This window comes from Hypomesus nipponensis, chromosome 22 (genome assembly GCF_054491055.1).
Source record: "Hypomesus nipponensis isolate SF chromosome 22, ASM5449105v1, whole genome shotgun sequence".
In the NCBI taxonomy this organism is placed as follows: domain Eukaryota; kingdom Metazoa; phylum Chordata; class Actinopteri; order Osmeriformes; family Osmeridae; genus Hypomesus; species Hypomesus nipponensis.
Genome location: NC_140382.1, coordinates 6,181,431 through 6,207,694, shown reverse-complemented (window position 1 = coordinate 6,207,694; position 26,264 = coordinate 6,181,431). Strand labels below are relative to the sequence as shown.

Sequence of the window (26,264 nt, the reverse complement as noted above, 5' to 3'; positions counted from 1 at the left end):
TGTATGTATCTGGAGCCTGTTGTGGGGATTACTGCGAGTCTCCCGTGCGTGCAGGTAGTGAGCAGATGGTGTCTCTGTGGTGCTGTTGTGCTGCCAGGCAGAGAGGAGAATGGGACAGAAGCTGTCTGAAGCTGACCAGGACTAGCAATCTGCTTCATTTATGAAATATGGAAAATAAATACCCATACTCAATAAGGCCAACAAGATTAGTCTGTCAGTACTTTCAATGTACAACACGATTCACTTGTCGATTTGTGTTTTTGCAAAATGGCACGAGTAAATTCGTGAAAAGATGGGTCTTGAAAGCCTAGATTCCCCATATGGTTTTACATATCTGGAAAGATCCACAATTCGCCAACGTACTCCCTGGAACTAATTATATGATTTTCCTTAAATGGTCTGTTTCATCATAAGGCCCATAGTTATTATTTATGACAGTATGACGTGCTTGATTATGACCTCAGGTAGGGTAGCCGCGCTCTGAACGTTACATTGGCGACATTAAGACCCGGTGGACACCAGCTGAAATGCAGGCACCTCGCGCTGACTGCACTCACTGCTCCTGTACTGACTAGACTACAATATGATAACGAAGCGCGGCTGTAGATAATAATGCATATAGCTCTACTATAATTCAGACTACCAACTATCCGCTTGCTTTATTGCTCATGTCAAATTTAGTCGAGCAGTCTCGTTTTACGGTTGAGCGCGTTTTGATCAAACCTTGAGAGGCAAACCACTGGCTCTTTCTCTCACCCTGTAACTGAGTCAAATCGAGAAGCGCCGCAGGGGAGACCGCTCTCAGGATACTTGAATCCCGCTGGACAGTTGAGAGATGCTTAAAGTCACTATGCCCTCGCCCAGAACAGGTGCAACGCCAGACTACTGGATTGATGGGTCAAAGAAGGAGACGCTGGCGGACTATTACGAAGTGGAGTCCGAATTGGGACGGTGAGTATGATTATAAGAAAAGGCTGTCGTCGTAACTGTGCTTTGAACTAACCTCGGAGAGCGCCATGGGAGTTTGAGTGTTGATGTTTTGATTTTGAGATCTTACATTTTCTGGATTTTTAAATGGCAGTCTAATTCTTAAATTTGGGTGGTCATTAGTGTAGCAATTGTTGTGGGTTGTTTTTAATTTGTAGATTAATTTTGTCCCAGAATATGGGAACATACACTCTCTCTCTCTCTCTCTCCACCCTCTATTTCTCTGTCTAACAGACATTCAGCTGGAGGCTCACCACAGTTTCCTGCACAGGGCGTTTGTGTGTTCGTAACTTGTAACTATTGTCTCACAACCATTTAGAAGCATAGAGCTGGCACCAATACACTGACAAATAAGGAACCTGTGTTAAACAATAATAAATAGACAATATAATTGTCTTTAATTGTCCTTTCATGGACATGGTCTATTAAGAAAAAATACTTTCCAGCATGTATTCAGATGTCATGATGACAAAATAAATCTGAAAATCCATTCCCTCCATGTAGAGAACTTTTTGCCCTGAGAGGAAAGACAATTAAATTCCATCACTGCGCTTACACAAACACCTCACTGTAGGATTTCTCCAGTCTCAACTAGTCCACAGTAACCAATGGCTTCTGTTTTCTGACTGCTGCCTAGGAACAGTAACTATGGATGGATGGCCCAGCCCAGCGTTGGTGTTTTGTCCCCAGCCAGCAGGTTAAAGTGGTCCTAGTTTATAGTCGATACGCAGGCTCATGTCGCGTGCCCACAAGGATTTCCCACATGCCCACTAATAATGAACGGTGAAACATTGGTGGAATGGGGGGGGGGGGGGCAGTAGTGGTAGTGGTATTGATTTGATTCTACCCTACTGTACGGTGTCCCCATAGGCATGATTGACAGAGGGGTGCAGCCCTGGATGCTTCTAATGCACATCGTTATGCGAGCATGCCTGTAGCCCAGGGAGGCAAGCTGCACACTGGGGCGAGCTTTTAATGAGTGATACTCATCAGGAATCCAGTAGAGATGCAGAGGTGGGGTTGCGAGAGAATTTCTATTTGTGTGTGAGCCATGTGAAGGTATGAACCTCCCTCCCATAGCAGTACTGACAGATAGAATGAGACAGAAAGTGGGAATGAGACAGACGGGGCTGTAGAAAGGGAGAGTGTGGGGTGGGCAGATAGTGGGAGAGGAGGGTGGGAAAAGCGTGGGGGGGGGGTGGAGAGTGAGAGAGGAAGGTGGAGGGAGAGACGGAGGCTTGAAAGTGAGAGATCAAACAGAGGAGAAGAGGGCTACAGAATGAAGAAGCCACCCTCTGGGCTTCAGATTTATTTGAGTTAGAAAATTAATTTAGGTGAAGAGGACGTGGGGAGTGATATCCCATAACCCTCTCTGTTGGCTTGGAGCCTGATCCAGAATGCCTGTGCACTGTAGTGTGTATTGTGGAGAGCCCACCCTGCTAAGTGTCTATAGATGTGGCTATTGTCTTTGGATGATCAGAGGTTCAGCCCTGAATAGCCCCGTCCACAGCACTGAATGGCCCCTCCCACCAGCACAAAATAGCCCCTCCCACAAAGTGTCATCTTCCTTTTTAATTCACACTTGAGAGAGGTTTCCCAGCCAAGGGGGTCCTCCCTCACAGAGGCTGGATCTCTGGAATGAATGGCATTGGCTTCTACTCATGTTGTCACCTGGGCTTGTCCAAAAATAATGTGATTCAATTTAATTTGACTTCAAAATAGCAAAGAGACCTAATCTTGATTGACCAATTATGTTAATCATGATAATAGCTAGTCACATGTGAATTCACATACTAAACTATACTATTCTATTCTATACTACACTATTCACAATCAGGTCACTGATCCCTATGTGAACCTGAAGCTGCCCAAAGTCACCAGTCTATAGAACTTTATGCTCAAGAATATGTTGTACACAACCCAGGCATGTCTACATCAGCTGCACCCTCTCACAGGGGACTCCAGCTGTAGAGTTTTTAAGCACTCTCACTCGAAATCCAGCAGGGCGCTTTGGCCCCGAGAGAGAGGGACAGAGAGAGAGCGAGATGAAAGAATATGTTTGCGTGTGTGAGAGAGGGAGGGAGAGAAAGAGCGAGAAAGACAGAGAAAGGAGAGAGAGAAAGAAGGAGAGAGGGAGGGAGGGAGGGAGGGAGGGAGGGAGGGAGGGAGGGAGGGAGGGAGGGAGGGAGGGAGGGAGGGAGGGAGGGAGGGAGGGAGGGAGGGAGGGAGACAGATCCAGAGGAGGAGAGAGGGAGTCCGATGAATGCATAATTGAGCTAGCCTTGCTCCTGAGTGGGGCGGCAGGCAGGCAGTATCTCTCCCTACTGGGATTGCATAATGCTGTGTGAGTACAAAACAGAAACTGAGCTGCTTGTGTAATGTACAAGCATGCTGCCTTCAGGACCGACAGCAAATAGCCGCTCCCTGTTCTTCTCATTGTTTTACTCTCCTAATGGACTCACGGCTGATTTGAAGTCCCTTTTTCCAAGGAAACATTTTGATTTGTATGTGTGTATCTTCTGTCACTTCCTGTCCTCAAAGACGTATTCAAGCATCTGAGCCTTCATCTTTGACATTGTTATTATCACATTGTTCTCGGAATACAAGATCATTTATATGGAAATGCGCTGAACAAACAAGCCATTTACTGGAAAACATCTCTAAGTGCTTCCTCGCTAATTATTGTAAATGTCCTGTTTCCACTGTGGTTGCCCCCTGGGGGGGATTTCAGGCAGACCCTGTGACCCCTGCTAGTTCTGTCCCCATCTGATGAATATTATCATCCATTAGTGAACCTCATCAGCGATTGTATGAGATGATTGTCTCTGGCCCTGATGAGACCCCCATCTGTCACGTCATCCCTGCCCTGAGGGCTTCCAGCCGCAGGGCCTTCCTGTAACCCACGCCTGGCTGCTGCTGCTGCTTCTGCTGCTGCCTCCTCCAGCGGAGTGGAGGCCGTTGGCTGTGTTGCTTTTGACTTGGAGATGACAGCAGCAATAAGGCTCATCGTCACGGCCTTAGCTTCACCGGCAAAGTGAGACGCGCGCGCGTGTCTTTGAGAATGTGTGCGTGCGAGAGAGCGAGCGAGGCTGTGCCCGTGTATGAAGTGTGTAGTTAGCGCATATAGCCTATGTGCGTGTGTATGAAGTCACTTCCAAGTGAAATAATCCTTATCTCACCCTGAGCTGAATGAGTCAAGACAATACTGAATAATTCAGTATTCAAGTGAAATTATGGGTGAGGGATACTGGAAACAGTGAGAGCAGAATATGGAGCTAGATGACTGAGTGGATTAGGTCTGTGATTGGTTAGAATGAATGAATAACTGGATGGATACTTGATCAGTGGGGATTTAAAACACGAATGGGTTTCTGGATGGCATGTCATTTTGGTAGACAAAGGGAACAATCCGAGAAGTTTTAATGGTGCCCTGATTCAACACCATATCTAAGATAAGCCTATCTCTGCTGATTTACTTTCTCAGCCTGTGGTGACTAAATTTGCCCTTCTCCAATGAATTATCGATAAAGGTTTCTCCCAGTGCATTGTCGCTTGTGTGTTTTCACACCCCTAACAGTTGCTGGCTGTGTGAAAGTTGAACAGGAGGAAGACTGAGACAGCTTTGCTCTCATTCTTCAGGCTGAGACGAGGGCCGCGTCATTAATATAGAGCCCTCCCTTCACCCCAACATTAAGATTTCATGATTTCATGAACCGAGGAGTCATAGATGTTGCTGTGAAAGAGCCCCAGCGTAAAGTAAGAGGAGGATGAGTAGGAGGAGAAGACGAAGAAGAAGAAGGAGGAGGAAGGAAGGGGAGGCTCTGTGTGCATGATGTCATTCAGAACGACATCTTAATGATGTTTCGCTCGTTGGTCTTTTTCTTCTTTTTTTTTCTGCTCCTCGGTTGGTTCCTCTGGATCAAACAGGCGCCAAGTGCCGTCATGCTGCCTGGTGGAAGGGACCAGTGTTTGATGTGAAATGTATTCCTCAGAGTTGGCAATTACTGTGGTTGGATTGAAGTGGTGAGGCATCTGCTGTGCATGCCTGGTGTCTGTCTATAGTCTGGACATAGGGGCATGTCCCAGAGAGAGAGAGAGAGAGAGAGAGGGAGAGGGAGGGAGGGAGGGAGGAAGAGAGGAAGAGAGGAAGAGAGGAAGAGAGGAAGAGAGGAAGAGAGGAAGAGAGGGAGGGGATAGGAAGACAGGGTGGAGGGGTAGAAGGACAGTTAGTGAGAAAAGGCGTGTTTGAGAGAGTGAGAGAACAAGAAGTGTCAAGGGAAGCTTGGAAGAGGAAGAGAAAGAGAGAAGGGGGGTGAAAGATGGAGGGAGAGGTAGAAAGGACGACAGCGTGAAGGAAAGGGACAGAGAGTGAGTGAGAGAGAGAGAGAAAACAGAGCGAGTGACAAATGAAAGTGGGAGAAAGGGTGCGAGTCTAATGAGAGACCAGATGCTCTTCTAACAGTACTGAGGCCTCCTCTTCCTCCCTCTTTCTCTTCTCCTCCTTTCCTCACCAATCCCTACACTCCTCCTCTCCCTCTCTAATTGCTTCAGCTAAGCTATGCAACTAAATTTGATTTACTTTGGCATTGGAAGCCCTCCAATTCAGTCGCAAGAAGCCAAATCACTGTTTACTAGGCGTGCTTCTATTGTCAGGGTGGGGTTGTTCCAATAGTGTTGTTCTGTATCTCACGTCCTTTAGATTCATTTGAAGCTGAGCAACAAAACAGCTGTAATTTACATAACATTTCAATATTTTCTTTTCTAACAGCAGTCTTTACAATAGCTACCTAATCCCCACATTGACAGATAAAAATGAGGCGTTCACAGCCAAACATATTTTTGACTAAGCACTTTTAATCAACCCTCTCTAATTACTCTGGAATGGCAGCCCAGGTGAGGGAGTCGATGACCTATTTCAACCAGAGAGATGAAAAAGCCATAGTAGGCTAGGTAATTAGTACAGAAAAGCCTCCGTATGGCGCCGATCTCTTTATTCACTCTACGTAGATCAACGATAGGCTCTAGAAAAGATCTTGCTTTCTCTCACTCTCAAATCTCTTTTTCGCCTCTTTCTCCTCAAGTCTATCTGCCGTAACTAGAGGCTCCAGCCATGGCTGGAGCACCTGGGCACTTGTCACCCAGGTGTTCATGCCTCTCTCACAAAGACAGTCACTCCAGCAGGAGAGCTGTTGACTCATGGGATGGGCCTACTTCCATCTGGGTTCCTCACGAGGAAGAAGCCATGGTGAAATTGGGATGGAGGGCCCGGATCTCACTGCAGCCAATTATCGATCCCCCATGGATAGCACTAGCTGATGAGGACATGCAAATGCATCCCTTTCCCACCTGATAGGTCTTGTGTCTTAAGCTGGGAGTGTGTGTTCTCGCGTCTCTCCTACCCACTTTAAGACTCATTCTAGCTTACCCTCTTACCCTCACTCTCTCTCCCCTCTCTTTCCCCTCTCTCCCCTCTCTATTCCTCTCTCTCTTCCTCTCTCTCTTAGGGGGGCCACATCGGTGGTATGCCGATGTAGACAGAAAGGAACACAGAAGACGTATGCCGTGAAAACGCTGAAGAAGACAGTAAGTTTCCTCTGAGGTTTCCTTAAGCACACTAGAAGACTGCCCAAAGCCAGCAGACCAAATAATTAAACTCATTTTCCGAGAAAATCTAAACGATTCACTTTCACCTATCTTCGTAGGCTTTCATATTGACTCAATCTAATAACCCACAGGCTTGTTTGCGCTGTCTTAGAGGGTTGTAGAGTGTTTCTCCACACTATTTACACAGGAAGAACTCTTCTTACAGGCTGGAATCTGTTCCAGCAGAGTTGTTTTTGGTACCATTTTCATCTTAGCACCGTATAGTATATACCCACTCTCTTATTATTAAGAAGAGAGGAAGAGAGAGAGAGAGAAAAGAGAGATGGAGAGGGAAAGAGAGAGATGGAGAGGGAAAGGGAGAGAGAGAGAAGTCAAGAGAAAGAGAAGGAAAGAGGGAGTCAGGGAGAGATTGAGAATGAGTCATAAACTGTGCCACTATGACAATGTGCACACATGTTAACATGCTGTTATCATACTGTTGATTGTGTGCTGTTAACGTACTGTTGATAATGTGCTGTTAATAACGTTTTCTGAACATGGATCGGGGATGCGCCTCCTGTCTCCCTGGTAACCTGGATCCATGTTGTGTGTGCAGGTGGACAAGAAGATAGTGAGAACAGAGATAGGAGTTCTGCTGCGGCTCTCCCACCCAAACATAGTGAGCCCTCTTCATACACACACACACAAACATTGTGAGGCCTTTTCATACACACACACACACACGCACACACACATTGTGAGGCCTTTTCATACACACACACACACACACACACACATTCAAACACACAGTCTATCACACACCCCTAAGCCCAGTCTGCCTGACTGATGGCGGCGTTGACAGGTTCTCTCCTCTTCTCTTCTCTCCTTCAGATCAAGCTGAAAGAGATCTTTGAGACTCCGTCAGAGATCAGCCTGGTTCTGGAGCTCGTGACAGGAGGAGAGCTTTTCGACAGGTTCGTACCCTCAGAGTAGCATTCACTATTCATACACTCACACACTAATCTGCATCCTCACAATACCCAGGCCTAAACAAAACACCTCACTACCTTAACTCTCCGACAGTTAGAGACAATCTTTAGGTGTTTTTACATACGTGCAAAAACACAATGCAAAACACATGCTGACACATGTGACAAGACCCCCCAGAACTGCCATATCCTGTGTTTCTTAACCTCACTGTGTGTCTTTCTCCTCCCCCCGTACCTTCCCTCAGGGTGGTAGAGAAGGGCTATTACAGCGAACGAGACGCAGCAGACGCCATCAAACAGGTCCTGGAAGCTGTGGCGGTGAGACTTCCTTTTTCCTCTCAGTGTCCGTGTTAGACAGTAACATGCTTCAGACTAGTTGTTGTGTGTCACCTTTGGGTCCCGAAGGAGGAGCTGCAATGGTCAAACGTTCCCAGGGACAATAGGCACCCTGCTTGTCTGCTTTGTAAGAAGGAAACATCTTTTGTCAGACAAAATCAGAAGCAGTGTCAAGCTATCATTAATTCTTTGCTCCCTTGTCATTCTAACCAGCGATGTTGGATCAACAGGAAAACACGGTTTCTCAATTACAAGATAAACACACCAGATCACTTATTTGTCAGTGTTCTGTCTGACTAAACCACACAGGAGACGGTGTGTGGGTGTCTGTGAGTGTAAGTGTGAGCGGGTGTGTGTGTGTTGGGGGTGGGGCAAAAGTTGAGTTACACTTTTTTTTTTTTGCCAGTTTTACACAATATCGTTACTATGATTTTATCCATTGTACTTTTTTTTCGTCTAAAAGATGGCTGTTGCCAAGGAGATGAAATAGTAAGACTTTGAGTATTCCCGATGCATATAAATAGCAGCTCAAGGCCGGCTGTACAGGATGAAATAGGTGCCATTTTCCCTGGGGGTCAGTCGAACAAAAAGAGAGAGAGAGAGGCAAAGAGGAAAAGAAAGAAAGGGTGGAAACAAGCGTCTCTAAAGACGGACGATCTGTTTGAAGTTTCCACTGCTTGTGTTGTCAGGCTGAGGATCTTGTGTTTCTTACGTACTCTCTGTGGCAGGGAGAGGGGGGGGGGGTAGAGAGGTTTGCATCTGGTGGATGAAAAGCCATCTGGATATTTCACGTCCCGGTGGACAATCTCTCGAGCTCCGAGTCCTGCCAATCTGGCTGGCACGTACAGCCTTGAAGTCCACCCGTTTGGGAGAGATTCCTCTCCTCTTTTTCTCTTCCTCCATCACATCTATGTGATGATCCTGGCTGCCAGCACTTTAAATCAGGCCCAATTATCTCAGTCACACCTTATGCAGGCTTTTTAACAGACAATCTGGAACAGCTTTCTTAGTAAAGAAAGCCTACTTAAGCTTCATATGGCAAGCATTTTGGAAAAAGTAGAGGTAATCTAGGCTAGGCTGTGCATTTCATCCACAAGGCATCCAGGGGGTACAGTTAGTTATAGCCACCGAGGTATAATACATTTAAGCTTTTTGGTTTACCCATATGGCGAATGGATATGGTGTCTGGACGTGCTCACAAAAGGTGTGTGTGTTTTACATGCTCATTTTGTTGTGTGTGTGTGAGAATGTGTGTGAAAATGTGTGTGAGAATGTGTGTGTGTCTTCTGCTGAGAGAGGACACCTCACGTATTTCATTCCCACAGAGCCTGAGTACCCTTTTGGAAAATACCACCCCCCCCACCCACCCACCCCCGCCCTCCTACAAGCACACACATACACTCCCACCTCCCAACATAACCCAGAGATCACACCCGGCGTGGGAGAAATAACGCCTTCCACAAAACTCGGCAGAGACATTTGCGTCGGAGAATCGCATTCTCTTTATTTCCCTCTCTCTAGAAATTCAGGCCAGTGCGATCTCTAGTTGCCTCCTAACTAGGATGGCTCATGGCTTCATTTAAATAAGGATGTACATAACCAACCACCCATTCACTCTATATGCACTTGCATTAATCACGTCCCACAGCACTTGACTGTTTGTAAATGGCGTGTGTGCCCTTTCTAGAACACCTTCATATTACAATGGATTTTCATCACCATTTCAATTCCAGCTTGTCTGAACTCAGACTCAGTGTCAGTCCAGCTCTGTTGCTGTTCTGGTCTATGGAACATGGCAGACTCCCACAACACAGCGCTTCTTGTTTCACGAGTTACCGTGGTAACACTCACCAATACCTCAGTGAAAGTAGACCGCTGTCATTTGTCCAAGAATAGTGTTGGAGAACACGCAGCCTCTGTTTAAGCTTCACGCACAGTGTGATGGTTGAATGGTTATTGAATTATGGAAATGTTTACTTACCGGTGGGGAGGTAAGTTGTGGATACGTTTTGATACCTGACACAGTAGTAGTATCGGTGAAAGGTTTTGAAAGGCCAAAGAAAGACCCGCTGTGGAAAGAACATGAAATAGTTGACAGCCGCTTCAAATCCCGTCTGGTTCTTAGTGTAGGACTGTGTAAAATGGCTCGCTAGAACCCTGAAATGTCTCTGGTATGAAAAATCCATATGGACCACAGAAGAACTTTCTAGATGATGACAACTTTTTTGTTGTACGAGGACCATGACATGAGTGCTGTCCTTTTCTCGTCTCTGAATAGTACCTTCATGAAAACGGTGTGGTACACCGGGACCTGAAGCCTGAAAACCTTCTGTACGCCACCTCTGCCCCTGACGCTTCTCTCAAAATAGGTGGGCTCCCAAACGTTCTCCAGGTTTCCCAGGTTCAGCTTTCCTGGTCACAAACTTTCAATTGTTCTTTTAACACTTTGTCATTGATACACTTGTTTGTGGCTAATCCATCACTTTTCTGTTTCATTACAGCTGACTTTGGTCTGTCCAAGATCATAGATGACCAGGTCACAATGAAGACTGTTTGTGGCACACCGGGATATTGTGGTAATATATCATATTTGAACATTTTCTGTACAATTTCATCAGCGTGACACAAACAAATTGCCACACAGTGCAAGCTTGTTGCATCATGCTGTAGTTAGGGCTTCTCATTGAACTGCCGATCTATGTTCAGTGTAGCTTTGTTAGGACTCACTTTGTAGAATTGTCTCTTTTCTTATATATCCTATTCTTTTCATTCCTCCCCTCCCTTACTTGCTATGCCGCATTGCCTCTCTCTCCCTCTCTCTCTCCCTCCCTCCTTCTCTCCTTGTCGTTCAATGCCCCCACCTCCCTCCTTTGCTCACATGCTACCCCCCCACCCCCCATCCCGACCCTCCACCCTCCACCAACCTCCTCTCTCTGTCCATCCATCCCTCTCTCCTTGGCTGACACCACCTCGCTGTCTTTCTCTCCCACTCCCCCTCCTCTTGTCCATCCCTCCCTGCAGCTCCGGAGATCCTCTGTGGATGTGCGTACGGTCCGGAGGTGGACATGTGGTCAGTGGGAGTCATCACCTACATCCTGTGAGTGGCTCCTCCCCCTCCCCGTTCAGAACTTTTGCCGCGAGTAAAGCACACCGCGGAGGACGTGTCACGAACACAGTGGAGCGCTCATTCTCACAGCTGATTTTTTTTCCTCATTTGCAACCACTTATGTGTCACGTGGGCTGTGTCGGGGGGGAGGAGAGGTCGTGGTCTGGTGCTAGCTGAGCATGCTTCTGCATGTCTGCTGTTCTGAGTCTAAAGATGACATGGTGTTGCCAGGTACTGATTAGTGTCTGTGGGTGTGAGTTCTCGCAGAGCAAGCTGTGAAGTCAGTCTACTAGTTTACGACGGTTGAATTGTTAAATAGGTTCTTATATATTCAAGGCAGATACGCAGCTCTGTTTGCTTAATGTATTTTCATCATGTTTTTACGTTACAAAGTTCATTCAAAGCTGAGTGCTGTCAGTCATGGACCCAGTAAAAGGACGTACCTTAGGCTCCAGCCTCGTCTGCTTGATGGATGCCCCCTATCTCTTCCCCTGACAGGTTATGTGGCTTTGAGCCCTTCTTTGATGATCGAGGGGATCAGTACATGTTCAAGAGGATCCTCAACTGTGAATACGAGTTTGTCTCCCCCTGGTGGGACAACGTGTCACTGAATGCCAAGGACCTCGTAAGTACAGAGATGCAGAGATGTTTCCCTCGGCGAAACAAACCTGACATGGGAATGGATTCAACCAGATTCAACCACTCACAGGGCTATACCGATTGGTTGATTGGTCCGACCTTTTTGAATAAGCCACAAATCAATTCAAACACCATGCACTGTCCATACTGTAGCAGTCTAAAAGTTCTGTTGGGGTGTGTTAAGACCGTTGTGTCTTTGATTATGAATCCCTCTAAAAAAGGAGGGCATATGAGAAAACAGGCCAAACAGAACCCATCCATCTACAGCAACATCTCCACCAAAGAAATTAGGCCAACTTGTTTTGAGGACAAGAACCGCATAATAGCTAGCATCCAAGCAAATAATGAATCCTTTGACAGTCTCAGTGACCCATTTACCAGCCACGTGTTTCCTACTTACACTGCCTTGTAGGTGAGGAAGTTGATTGTTCAGGATCCAAAGAAGCGCCTGACAACCTTGCAGGCTCTGCAGCACCCCTGGGTGACTGGGAAGGCGGTGAACTTTGCCCATATGGACACTGCTCAGAAGAAACTCCAGGAGTTCAATGCTCGCCGGAAGCTAAAGGTAGGCAAGAACACCTTAGTGTTGTTGGGTTCGTCAGGGCAGAATGCTGTTTCTTAACGGCTGGTGGATCACTGCAGTCGTTTGCTCTGTGTTCATTGGCTCGTGTTTGGAATGGGAAGTGTAGTGAGCAGGTCTCTATAGGTCTTAGCAACACCAGTAGCTGTCTGTCCCACATGTGTTCTGTGTGCCATCTGACATGTATGATGTACATTGTTATGTGGGTTATCTGACAGGCAGCAGTGAAGGCTGTGGTGGCCTCGTCCCGGTTGGGCAGTGCTGGCAGTCATAGCAACGCTGCTGACAACAGCAAGAGCAACTGCAACACCACCTCCGACCAGAAGGCGGCTCCAGAGGAGGAGCCCCACAGTGACCAGCCACAGATCCAGGAGGAGGGCTCCTAACTGGGGAGCCATATTCCCGTCTCCCACCCTCCTGACGGAAGACAGTGCTCTGTTCCATTAGGCTGTGCCCAAAGGGCCATGATGTGGTTTAATTAACATGTCACCGCACAGACTGTGGATCCACTGTCTGGCATTCTTGCATGTGACTGATTAATGATGTATAACCAAACTACCCTAGGCCTCTGCACTCTGAAGAGACATACTAAGAGATACATTGCAGGATCAGTTCATATCTAAATGTGCATGCCCTATTCATACGGTATCTTACAGCAAGCACTAGCTTGCTCCTCCATCTTTCCAGTCAGTATTGAACCAGGGTCAATACAGTTGGCATTAAGTATACTGGGATACCATGCTACAGTAATGTAGTTGGACAAACTAGATTGCACAACGGCAGCGGGATGCACCAAAGTTCTCAAGCAGTGTTATTTAGAATGGAAAAGCCCCCCCCCCCCACTTCCAACTATGATTGTGCGATAACATCCGGTACTCCAGGTATTCTTCTGATAAAGCCACATAGAATGTAACCATTTAAGTGTTTGAACTGTGGTGCTGTTATAGTATACAATACAGGGCGCATGTGGGTAATTACAAGGTAACATATGGTTAGTGCAATGGCTGTCACAGTATCCCTATGCCAGTTGGAAACTAATGTGTCAAATTGGCATTCCTGGATGGTAGGGAATAATTGCAATGCTGCCTCCCAGAACAGATATTATAAAACAGAGTCCATTTGGATTGATATGTAATACCAAGGTGTCTGTGAGAAGGTAACACATTTCAAGTAGTCATCATACATCAGACGTTTTACAGTTTCTAAGGAGAATGCCTTATTGCATCTTAAAGACAGGATTTTACACTCCTTTTAGGAGAAATATTTCATATAGTCAATAATTAGTCTAGAGAAATTGTGGAAAAAGACCCATAAATTGCACAAATGATTGTACTCAGATAAACTTGTAAGCTTTAGATAGGTTATTTTTCAGAGTAGAGGTGTTTTAGCGGTACGACCATTTTCACTTTTGTATATCAAATACCTTTTAGAATACTGGTCCAACACCTAAATACATCTCATTTGCACATAAGTGAACAAAAATATACTTAGTGCCAAAATACCTTAGTTGTATACCAGTTGATTTTGTTAAAATCTTATCTTAACCAGTGAATGAGACTCTATTTGTGCAAATAAAGTCATTTCTCACAGACCCATTGATAGACATGCGTTGTTATAGACATGCGCAAGTCATAGAACAGGGCAGGCAGCTTTTACATTGGAATGTTTTTAACAAATAAGGTTGGTTATGTATTGAATTTTGCATGCTTTTTGCCTGCAATGTCATAGAACAATGTGGACAAAATATATGATCTGAACTTCAGATAAAACATTAATGGATTTTAAACAGGAGGTGTCCTTTTTTGCATGTGGGAATGTACAATTTAACTTCTCCGACTGTTTGTAAAAAAGTAAAGCACAGTATTTTTTTGTCAACATGAATGACTGTCTCTATGAACCACATTTGTGATGGTTTGAGGCCTGAAAGCCAATGTGAAAATATCAATATCCATTTTATATATAGACAGGAACATTTAATCATTTAATGTTGTCTTGGAATTGTTCCTATCAGGACTGATTTGCTATGAATAGATCCCAAATAAAAAATCCAAAGTTATTTATGTGAGTTCAGTTCAGTTGCATTTTACTCATTTTGAGTGTGTGTTTGGAGAGAGACATGAGAGAATGTCATTTTGTCTGGGCTCATACAGGTGAAGGTCACACACTGGTCACCTAAATCGTTTTTACACAAGGAAACACAGACTAATACGATGGAAGTGCCATGACAATTTACAAAAAAAAATTGCACAAAGCCAGAGGTCAATAGAACACATATAGTAAACCATGACACTTCTTGGTTGCGGTTTACTTCTCACAAGTCAGGTGCCACAATTAGAGGAGCGATGAAGTGCGCCCTCCAGCGTTTCTTCGGCAGGCCACGAATGCTCCGTCTTTACAGTACTTCTTCATGACAGACGGGGAGGGGAAGCGGGGAACTGTAAGCTCCGGATCCATCTTAGCTAAATAGCAAATAGGAGAGAGAAACCACGGCCCAGTTTTATCCATCAAAAGCTGCATTTTTCCGCGCGATCCGTACTGGGGAGCCCGAGGAGGGGGCTGTGTCATTGTCTGTAGGATGTCCCGACATGAAGGTAAGTGGAAAAATAGACGTGTCCATAGCGTGTCTTGGTTAGCTAGCTGACTAGCAAGCTATGTGGCTAGCTTGTGTATTCTGAACTGTGGGTTACCATGTTTTGTAGCTGGACTCATGATGGCGGCCACCATGAATTGTCAACCTTTTCTCAACCTCCTCCTTGTTGGTGGTTGATGGCACTGCTCAAATCCCCATACAATTTGAGTTACAGTAGCGAATAGTGTTACTCTAATAACGTACACTCTAAGAAAGGGGATATTTAGTTACACATATTGCAGGCTAGTTATCCAGCTAATGTAACCAGGACGTTAGCACTAGCTAGCTAGGTAGCTATCTGGATAACTAACCCCAGTCATCTCGTTAGCGCGTCTTCCTGAGACGTTGGTCTTTCGACTGGAGAGGGACAATATTCAAAATGTTTCCGTGGAGTCAGTTATGCGTTGTTTTTAGCAATAGCTTAGTACATTGTCGTGCTCTTTGTGTAACCCCAGTCAGACCTGTGGGTGGACACCGGTGACAATGAATGCACTGTCATCAAGATATAGCTAGCTGGCTGGTTTGGCTAAGTGTTAGCAGGCTAGACAGAGCAGAGGCCTCTGTCAGTGTCAACGCTCAAATGATCTGGTGGAATTCTAGCTACCAGTACCAGGCCAGACAACACACAGAGTTTAACCGCTTTCCATTAGTGAATTTACTTAATTAACTAGCTAATTATTATGGGTAGCATTCAATTCGCAAACGTAAAAGCACACCATTAATCAATGGTAGCCTGCCAGCTAGCCATTATTGGTCTGCTTGTTAGTGGTGCACCAAAGTTCTTTGACTACTAGAAGACAATATGTAGCTATGCTATGCAACACAATAAGTCCATTGGTACAGAGTTAGCTTAGCTGGCTTGCTCAAGTATAGGCTAACGACCTCAGTTTTGTTTGTCTGGCAACTTGGCTAGCAGTCGTGGTGCTAGCTATCCAATTATCCAACTATCAAATTATCGAATCAATCATCTAACCCTAACAAGGCTCCCGTCTAAATGTACAGTATTGAGGAAAAACGTCTGTGTTTCTTGTGTTCAAGTGTCTTGTTCTTGTGTCATGATAACTTTCTGTGTGAAAGATTACATATTCAAATCAACACTTGACCTATGTCAATCGTGTAGGCAAATGTCTGTATAAGAGAACACTCACAAGTGACTCTAAAACGTCTAAGTTGATATGACAGTGTATGAGTCCCATTTGTTAAAGTGACAAATGACAGCTGTCTCTCAAGTACAGTGGGATCCCGGTGACCACAGTTGGCCTCATTCAGACACAGTAGACCCTCTCATTGAGGGCTACCTCTTGTGTTAAAGACGAGATGCAGCCTTCCCTAATATGCTTCAGTGGCGCTTTTCGTTATCGACCATTCAGTATATTTATTTGTGGATCATCCGTCACCTCCAGATGAGTCTCTGTTAATTAGTAATTCCCACAGTGTGATTGGATGGATTCATGTCTTTCATGTGATCTATAATTGGCAAAAAATAGCCTAAAGCCCTACCTACTCACTAACTTTATTATAAGGCTCAGGGTACACTAGGATTTGGGGGTATTCTCTCTTTAAGGATAGACTGTGTTTAGATTGATGGCTTGTGGTTGCAAGGTTATGGATAGGATGTGCCATGTTAGACAGTATTTTCCAGTCCAAGATCAACAAAGAAGAAGTTAAGGGGGGAAGAACTAATCTCCCTCTTAATATTCACCGTCTGCAGAGGGAGAGGGATTTCTGACAACGTGCTGAGGACTGGGGCGCAGGGTTGTTCCCTCTAGTTGTCTGTCCAATTGGTGTCATGTGGCGAATCAGTCACTGTTGACCCAGGAGATAAAAAAATAAAAAAGGAATTCAAACTTTATTAATTGAGAGGTGGTGACAATAAATCTGTCTTAATAAAGGGAAATAAGCACACCACACACACGGTAGCTCTAGTTATATCAACAAAACGATACATACTCTGATGGCTGAAAGGGTCACAGAGACAGTTATAGGACAACTGAGAAACAGTTTTTCTTCTCGGTTTCTCTCTCTTTTTGTCCATTTCCTAACTCTCTCGTTGGCTATGAATGGTTACACAGTGACATACATACAATGAAACAAATGTGAAACATATCCAAAAGAATAGCCTGCACACACTACACACACACTACACACACACACACACACACACACATGGATGGAGGCAGGTAGTGGGCACACACGCACACTAGCATTCCTTCAGAGTCTTGGCTACTGACATTGAATGAAATTCTTCTAGCTTGGTATATCTGGCTGAGGTCTACACATGGCTGCCAAGCACATGCTGTGTGGTGTCAGCCAGTGAGGCCTGGGACACCAGGAGGACATGCTGTGTGGTGTCAGCCAGAGAGGCCTGGGACACCAGGAGGACATGCTGTGTGGTGTCAGCCAGTGAGGCCTGGGACACCAGGAGGACATGCTGTGTGGTGTCAGCCAGTGAGGCCTGGGACACCAGGAGGACATGCTGTCTGGTGTCAGCCAGTGAGGCCTGGGTGCTGGGACACCAGGAGGACATGCTGTCTGGTGTCAGCCAGTGAGGCCTGGGACACCAGGAGGACATGCTGTGTGGTGTCAGCCAGTGAGGCCTGGGACACCAGGAGGACATGCTGTCTGGTGTCAGCCAGTGAGGCCTGGGACACCAGGAGGACATGCTGTGTGGTGTCAGCCAGTGAGGCCTGGGACACCAGGAGGACATGCTGTGTGGTGTCAGCCAGTGAGGCCTGGGACACCAGGAGGACATGCTGTGTGGTGTCAGCCAGTGAGGCCTGGGACACCAGGAGGACATGCTGTCTGGTGTCAGCCAGTGAGGCCTGGGTGCTGGGACACCAGGAGGACATGCTGTGTGGTGTCAGCCAGTGAGGCCTGGGACACCAGGAGGACATGCTGTGTGGTGTCAGCCAGAGAGGCCTGGGACACCAGGAGGACATGCTGTCTGGTGTCAGCCAGTGAGGCCTGGGACACCAGGAGGACATGCTGTGTGGTGTCAGCCAGTGAGGCCTGGGACACCAGGAGGACATGCTGTGTGGTGTCAGCCAGTGAGGCCTGGGACACCAGGAGGACATGCTGTGTGGTGTCAGCCAGTGAGGCCTGGGACACCAGGAGGACATGCTGTGTGGTGTCAGCCAGTGAGGCCTGGGTGCTGGGACACCAGGAGGACATGCTCGGATTGCTAGCCATAGAACTCTCGAGGCATCTCTGAAAGTGAAAGGGGTGTCCAATTATTCTTTTACACTGTGCAGATGTATGCGGTCGTTTTCAACGCGTTGTTCATTGTGTCCTCCCCCCCGCCCCACGCTTGTTCCTGTCAGGTGTGAGCTGTGATGCGTGTTTAAAAGGGAACTTCAGAGGACGGCGGTACAAGTGTCTCATCTGCTACGACTACGACCTGTGCGCCTCGTGCTACGAGAGCGGAGCCACCACCACCAGACACACCACAGAGCACCCCATGCAGTGCATACTAACAAGGGTAGACTTTGGTAAGTACACGCCTCATGCATCCCACCTCTGGCTCGTACGCCGACCCGAGTCATAGTGGCCATTCATTATAATGTCCGAAATGGATAGAGGATGTCTAATATGGAGGCATATGGTTGTGTGTGTGTGTGTGTGTGTGTGTGTGGGGGGGGGGGGGATCCTAATGGCTTGGATGAGAATGGCTGATGTCGTTGTGGCTGACTGGTGTTTTCTGTTCTGGACAGACCTTTATTATGGCGGCGAGGCGTTCTCAGTAGAGCAGCCCCAGTCTTTCACCTGTCCTTACTGTGGGAAGATGGGCTACACAGAGACCTCCCTACAGGAGCACGTCACCTCAGAGCACGCAGAGACTTCTACAGAGGTGGTGGGTGGACGCGCGCACACACACGCACTCAACATGCTCATAGCTGTTGGTCTGCATAGATAAGGAGTTTTGTTTGGATCATTGGATCGTGGTTTAAAAAACAGAGAGCACGTCTGAGGTCCTGCTCTCTCCCTCTCCTTCCAGATCTGTCCCATATGTGCTGCCTTGCCGGGAGGAGATCCCAACCACGTGACAGACGACTTTGCTGCTCATCTCACACTTGAACACAGAGCTCCCAGAGATTTAATATCCTTGTACTCGCCTCTGCTTGGTGTGGTCGTTACATAGGTCGAGCTTGTCTGTCTGTCTCTCTGTCTCTCTGTCTCTGTCCGTCTGTCTCTCTCTTTCTCTCTCTCTCTCTCTCTCTCTCTCTCTCTCTCTCTCTCTCTCTCTCTCTCTCTCTCTCTCTCTCTCTCTCTCTCTCTCTCTCTCTCTCTCTCTCTCTCTCTCTCTCTCTCTCTCTCTCTCTCTCTCTCTCTCTCTCTCTCTCTCTCTCTCTCTCTCTCTCTCTCTCTCTCTCTCTCCTTCTCTCTCCTTCTCTCTGTCTTTCTCTCTCTGTCTCTCTCCTCTCTGTCTCTGTCTCTCTCTCCTCTCTGGTGTGTTGAAGGTGTCTGTGTTCATGTGTGTGCATGCCCAGTCTCCCCCCCCCCCCCCCCCCCGCCCCTCTCAGCGTGGTGTTCCACCTTAACCGTGCGCGTGCACGACGAGTCCAGCGGCGTCCGGCATGTGCGCCGGATGTTCCACCCCGGGCGGGGCCTGGGGGGGCCCCGGGCACGCAGGACCAACATGCACTTTACCAGCAGCTCCACGGGGGGGCTGTCCTCCTCACAGAGCTCCTCCTACTCCCCCAGCAACAGAGAAGCCATGGACCCCATCGCTGGTGAGCGCTCGGCCCCCCCCGGCCCCGTTTGTGTCTCTCCAGGTGGGCTCGGCTCCACTCGGGACGGCGCCGGAGAAGACGTCCCGCGCAAACCTCTCTTTTTGTCCCTGTCGTTTGTGTCGCCGCCCGGCCTCACCTCCTGATTCTCTCTCTCCCCCCCCCCCCCTCCAGAGTTACTGTCCCAGCTGTCAGGCGTGCGTCGCTCGGCGGGGGGGCAGCTCAACTCTTCGGGCCCGTCTGCGTCGCAGCTGCAGCAGCTCCAGATGCAGCTGCAGCTGGAGCGGCAGCAGGCCCAGGCGGCGCGCCAGCAGCTGGAGACGGCGCGCAACGCCACGCGGCGCAGTAACCCCGGCAACATGAGCGCCTCCATCCCCCCGCCGAGCGCCGCCTCGAACGCCGCCGCCGCCGCCGACAGCAACCCCTCCTCCTCCCACAGCTCCCAGTTCCTGCTCTCACGGTGAGTCGGCCTGCCTTGACTGGCTTGTCTGCCTGTGTTTGTAGGGGGGGGGGGACATCGATTCGCATTTGAATCATTCAGTCTTCTAGCGATTCATATTGATTCACGTATAAAATAATAATAATAACAATAAGCTTACTAAACTGCAAGAAAAACAATACACTTCAAAGTTTTGATGCATTGGGATTTTACACTTAATTGCTTATAACCGTCAAAAAGAAACAAGTAACACTAAACAGCAAACTGGAATCATATATAAGCATATATTGAATCGAAATTTGATTAAACATCGTCAATTGATTTTTAATTGAATCGTGACCCCCCAGAATCGAATGGTGAGGTACCAAAAGATTCCCATTCCTACTGTGTTGTCTGTCAAGGCTCGTCTGTCTGTCTTTCTCTCTTTATGCTTTGGTCGTCGATCTATACTGGCACCAACCGTTATTTAATTGCTTCTCCTCCTTGTGTCTCTCCTCCGTCCTCTCCCCCATCCCCTGCTCCTTCCTTCACCCGTCCTCCCTCCTTCTCTCCTCTCCTCCCCCCTCCCTCCCTCCAGGTTGAATGAGCCCAAGATGTCGGAGTCAGAGCGCCAGGCCCTGGAGGGCGAGCGTGCAGACCGGAGCCTGTTTGTCCAGGAGCTCCTCCTCTCCACGCTGATGCGGGAGGAGAGCTCCTCCTCCGACGAGGACGAGCGGCGAGATTTTGCCAGCTTCAGAGCCATGGGCTGTGTGGATATCATGCCTTTAGACGTGGCCCTGGAGAACCTGAACCTACAGGAGAGCTCCACAGGGAAGGAGCCTCCGCCGCCTCCTCTTTGATGACGCCCCGGCCGCTCATAGACTGTGTCCTCTGTGCTGTCACTGCCAGTGACGGTTGGGCGAGGCTGGACGAGGCAGGGCGAGGCAGGCCGGCAGGCAGGCAAGGCAGGCAGGCAGCCGTGGCTGTTTTTGTTTGTTTGTTTTTTTTTCGTTTTTTTTCTGGTGATTGTAATTTCAGGTCTGTCACCTTTGTTACATTGTGTACAACAACGACAACAGCAACCATTAAGGAGAGAGCAACTGGGGGGAAAGTGCAAAAGTTGATTGCCGTGCGTAAAAAAAAGAAAAAAAGAAAAAGTGAGCGAGTGAGAACTGAGCGAGTGAGAGAAGATGAAATATATATAAATATATAAAGTTGATAATCAAATTCCACATAACTAATTTTTGTTTTTCCTTTAGCCAGGCGAGCGTAGGTTGCTGTGTCTGACCTAAGCTGTGTCTGTTTATAAATACTCCACATTCAATCCTGAAGAGGAGCCCAGCTCCCCCGATGAAGCTGCTGTGTGTATTTCTGACTATTAACTAATAAAAAGTGCTTGGATGGTTACCATAACTACTGCATGAGGTTCTTCTCGGCGTGCATGACTTTTAGCAACGACCTCCCGCGCCGTTGAAAAGGAAAAAAAAAAAAAAGATCCCAAAGCTTTTTTCTCTTCTACCATTTTTAAAAAGGGTTACTTGAAAACTGAATTGAGTTAATTGAATATTGCAAAAAAAAAAAAGAACAAAAAAACTGATATGGCTGAAAAATTGAGGAACTTTTTAAAAGATAACGTTTATTTAAGTTGAGTTTTTTTTTTTTTATATAGTAAAGAAAATAACATCGGAATCTTGCAGTAGCTTCTAAAGAAAACAAATGCAATGTGTTTGTCTCTCAGCTCCTGAACGCCCCTCCCTCTCTGTGACATCATCGTCTGAGTACTGAACTTGTTGCTGCACTTAAGGCATAACCTCTACGACTACAGAGAGCCCTACACGTCTGTGGTCCCATAGCTAAGATGTAGATCTAGAAACAGGACGACAACAAGAGCTTCTTGCCTTCTTGACATGTATCCTAGATGTTGATGTTTTAGTAATAACGAGCTGTGTCTTCACTAGAGGTAGTTTCTTCTTCATGCACCACAACAGTCTGCATTCTCTCCTCCTTCTTCTTCTCTCCACTCCTTCCTGTTCTCATAAACGTCTCTGCTTTTGTACAGACCCTGCCAGAAACCCCGGCTTAACCAACCCATTCCATGTTTCTTTGTTGAGGAAGGGGAGCTTGAGACTGTCCACATTGCAGGCATTGTTTTTGTTGTTATTTTGTTTTTCTAACTTTTAAAGAGAGATGTTCAGATTTTCTCTCAGAAAGGATAGCACCTTCTATTTATTCAGTTTTTGTTTTCACTTGATTCTTTTAAGCCTTGATGTAAATCATGTTGCACCTCCATGCCTATGCTCTTATTCTCCTTATGTAAAATACAATGAGATGTATATTGAATTTGTGCGTTAACTTTCATAATGATTCTAGGACATGGGCAGACTTTGTTTTTTTTTTTATGTACATTTAGAATACTACAATAAAGAAAACTGCGCACAGCTTTTGATGAAACCACGTCCCCACTCCCCTTCTGCCTCCACCTCTGTGTCCATCTTTTTTACTTTTACCAAGCGCCTTGGCTCTCTCAATGCTTCCTCTGAAATGGTCTGCCTGGCAATTTGCCTTTCCGGCGGTGACAAGGTGGCGTCCTGCAGTTGTTGAGCCTGACGCTGTCTCAAGCCACGTGCACATACAAGGCTTCAGGTCCGGAAGACCTTGGAAGCGATCAGTGAACCAATAGATACGAAACAAGTGGACATATATATTTCTTACATATTATGTAACGGGTTGGCTGGTGTACAGTTTGTTGTTCACCTTGTTTACAGCCAGACACAGGTAAACAGGTCTGGTAGAGGCTGGGGCTCAGCTGGCTGCTTCCTGCGGCCAGTTGTCCCCTTCTACCATGGATGGCTGGAACAGTAGTGGTGTTAACGTGAGCGTATGTGTCGCAGCTGCCTCTGTCGTTCCTCCAGGGTTATTGTTAGAAACAAACGCTGCCCTTGGGATTCTTTTCATGACGCGTTGAGGGCTGCTCCTTTTAAAATAGATTCGGCCGGGCAGGGCAGCTGGGGCGGGGTTGGAACACATGGCCGAGGTGGCGCAGAGCTCAGGCTTTAAAAACAAGCAGCCCTAAACGACAACTGTGGGTTCAGGGACTTTGGAGAAACGGGCTGGTCTCAACACCATCTGTTTTTCGATTGGTCAAGATGGTCACATGATGACCAGTCCCACCCTCATCCTGCCCACTCCTGTCTGGCCAAACTTCACACAGTCCTGAGTTGAAAAGCAGCGGGTCAAAACCATTGAATAATCCTGGATACTTTTGATTGGGAGTGAAGACACGATTTGTTGTAAGACATACCACCTTTATTAAATGCACAGTATTACAAGGAACATTTCCATAATCGTCTGATAAGCTACTCACATGATGCACAAAGCATAGATTGATTGATAGAATCGACTTGATACTTAAGCACAGGGATTGAATCTGCCAGGAGAAAAAAAGACACACACATCCACATCCACACTACAGCGCATAGGCATTTGACACACGCCGTCCCACACACACGTCTTACACACAGTGCCCAAATCAATCTCGCCTCCTCCCCCAAACACACGTACACATCCTCAGTCTTCATAATCACACAGCAAGTAAAACATGTTACATGTTATCTGCACAGAGATGAAAACTGCAGTTCTGCTTACATATTTACAAAACAATAAACTCAGAACCCCGTAGATAGATTACATTCAAAAAAGGTCCCATCCCTTCTCGATTACATTCGAAATAATATTAATACTATTCATGATGCAAAGTCACAGTTATTCAGCTGAAAGGAGACCATAAAGGGCGACAGTCAGAGATGAGAGGTGTGTGAGTGGGTTGAAACCTGACCTATGAACTCTGATCTATAAGTCACCTTTTCACAGGAGTAGGGATGGTGGGAGGGAGAAGCCTGTCTGCAGTGGTTACCTGTTTGTCTGGTGGGATTTAAGAGTTTTGTAAAGGTAACAGGGACCTTTGACCTCTCTAACTCACAAACAGAAAGACAAACAACATCTCCCAGAATCCTCTTTCTGTTATACAGGAATGAGAAGGGGGGGGGGGGGAGGAGGGAGGGAGTGGCTGAATCAGTTTCTCCATGGAGGGAAAAACAGAACACTCTGTTCAGAGAAACAAAGTCCTTCCTCTCCAGTTCAAAAAAGTTGATAAAAAAAAGGGATTGTATTCTCACTATTATCGTAAACGAGCACAACAAAATTATACAATGTCAGCACAAATGTGTATATTTACATAGAGTATGTACTGTATTGCCAGGGGCCCGTAGTAACATGTTTTTCTTTCATTAATGTCACACATTTTGACATGGTTTCTGTGTAAAACAGAACGTTACTGTAGAACATAGTATTCAAATAGACATATATCATAACTGTAGAGGATGGACAGCACATTGTTCAGAGGCAGACACACATGATTAGTATCAAACAGTGGTCAAATGGTGTAGATGTTCCAAGCAGGGAAATCAATCATTTATAGATTACCGTTATTCAACCTCAACACTGTGAGCTTGGGGGGCATCCGAGCTGAGACTAATGCTGGATCTTTAATTGGCTGAGTGGAACAGCCCTGTGAGTTTAGGAGTTTAGTAACTGTCATCGGATGTACCTCGAAGCACTCAAGCACTGGACATGCAATTACGTTCTGATGAATATCATGAAGAGCGCTTCATTTTGTCTCGCTAATGATCACTGTTGTTCTGGAGAAGGTTCTGGATTTATCGAGAGCCAACTCGTGGAGATCCCTGGTGTGCGCCTGTGTGCCTACGTGCCCCCTTGTTGAGACACACGTGAGGTGAAACTGATGGTTTGATTGTATTAGAAAGGTAGAAACACAAACCACACTCACAGGAGAGCACTGTCCGCACCCAAGTATTTGAACTGTATTCACAAATAGTAATTGACCCAGGTCTGATGTTCAGTAATCCTAGTTTCCAGGTCGTCATCTCACAGAATCTGTCCAGCCTTGAGGGTCCGTGCCAAGTCGTCACATCCCTCAATAAGGTCCTACGGGGGTCAAAGGTCTCCAGAGGGGAATCAGACTTGAACATTTGCAACACAGGCCACGTTCAGACCTAGTTATGTGGCTCGGTCCACCTATCCCGTCATCCACGTCATCCAGGTTTTGAGCGAGGTAGCCAATAGGAGGTGGAGACAGAATGTAGGCAATTACATTATATTCTGTTACAAATTGTGAAACAAAGACTAGTATACTGTATTTCAGACAATAGAGGACCACAAAATGTCAAACCCCAAAATAGTACTCAGTAAGAAAACAAATAGTAAGCAATACAAGTGCATAAAAAGCTGAAATGTGCAAAACAAATACCAATCAATCTCCTTCTGTACAGCAGTGCTGAAGGCCTGTTAATTCCCTTGCAATCACAGCTGAAATAAAACAATGTCTCTTCAGGTTCGGTGTTCCCTCATTTCTCCTCTTCACAAAAAATCAAACACCATTGGGACAATACCACAGAAGACCGTTCAGTTTGTTAAGCTGCCGTTTGCAGATGAGCATGAAATCATGTGTTGGAGCAATGTGTGACTGCCAGTAGATTAAGGATGAGCTGAACCTCCGTGGTGTCTCTGCTGGTGAATGTGCTCTCCACAAAGAAAGTCAAAAACGTAAACATTTGAAAACGGAAAGAAGATCAGTGCTCTGCTTCTGCTTTGCCTCAGGGAGAGGCCTACACCTACCCTGAGCTCCACCCTGACCTCCACCCTGAGCTCCACCCTGACCTCCATCTTGAGCTCCACCCTGACCTCCACCCTGAGCTCCACCCTGAGCTCCACCCTGACCTCCACCCTGAGCTCTGCCCTGACCTCCACCCTGAGCTCCGCCCTGACCTCCACCCTGACCTCCGCCCTGACCTCCGCCCTGACCTCCACCCTGACCTCCATCCTGACCTCCGCCCTGACCTCCACCCTGACCTCCATCCTGACCTCCACCCTGAGCTCCGCCCTGACCTCTGCCCTGAGCTCCATCCTGACCTCCACCCTGACCTCCACCCTGACCTCCACCCTGACCTCCACCCTGAGCTCCGCCCTGACCTCTGCCCTGAGCTCCATCCTGACCTCCACTCTGACCTCCACCCTGACCTCCACCCTGACCTCCACCCTGACCTCCACCCTGACCTCCACCCTGATCTCCACAGTTCTGCTGTCCGCTCCCTAGTCACTGTGCTTTAAAGTTCTCTCATTCAGACTTTGAGCTGGCGTACGTGCATTCTAACCACACTCAAAAAACACTTGACGCATTGAAACATGGAGATG

General features: G+C 47.0%; 2 protein-coding genes across 2 annotated transcripts; both read left to right on the top strand.

Moving 5' to 3' along the window:
- The first annotated feature begins 526 nt into the window (after positions 1 to 526).
- Positions 527 to 14,267, top strand: camk4 (calcium/calmodulin-dependent protein kinase IV). The gene is made up of 11 exons (XM_084687294.1): positions 527 to 951; positions 6,492 to 6,570; positions 7,187 to 7,249; positions 7,462 to 7,544; positions 7,805 to 7,877; positions 10,174 to 10,264; positions 10,397 to 10,471; positions 10,917 to 10,992; positions 11,500 to 11,626; positions 12,053 to 12,205; positions 12,439 to 14,267. The coding sequence occupies exons 1-11, from the start codon at positions 836 to 838 to the stop codon at positions 12,604 to 12,606; spliced, it is 1,104 nt and encodes a 367-aa protein (XP_084543420.1). The 5' UTR covers positions 527 to 835; the 3' UTR covers positions 12,607 to 14,267.
- Positions 14,268 to 14,545: 278 nt separating this feature from the next.
- kcmf1 (potassium channel modulatory factor 1) lies at positions 14,546 to 22,473 on the top strand. Its single transcript, XM_084687293.1, has 7 exons — positions 14,546 to 14,811; positions 18,170 to 18,337; positions 18,560 to 18,699; positions 18,844 to 18,945; positions 19,402 to 19,579; positions 19,751 to 20,036; positions 20,593 to 22,473. The coding sequence occupies exons 1-7, from the start codon at positions 14,796 to 14,798 to the stop codon at positions 20,852 to 20,854; spliced, it is 1,152 nt and encodes a 383-aa protein (XP_084543419.1). The 5' UTR covers positions 14,546 to 14,795; the 3' UTR covers positions 20,855 to 22,473.
- The last annotated feature ends 3,791 nt before the right edge of the window (positions 22,474 to 26,264 follow it).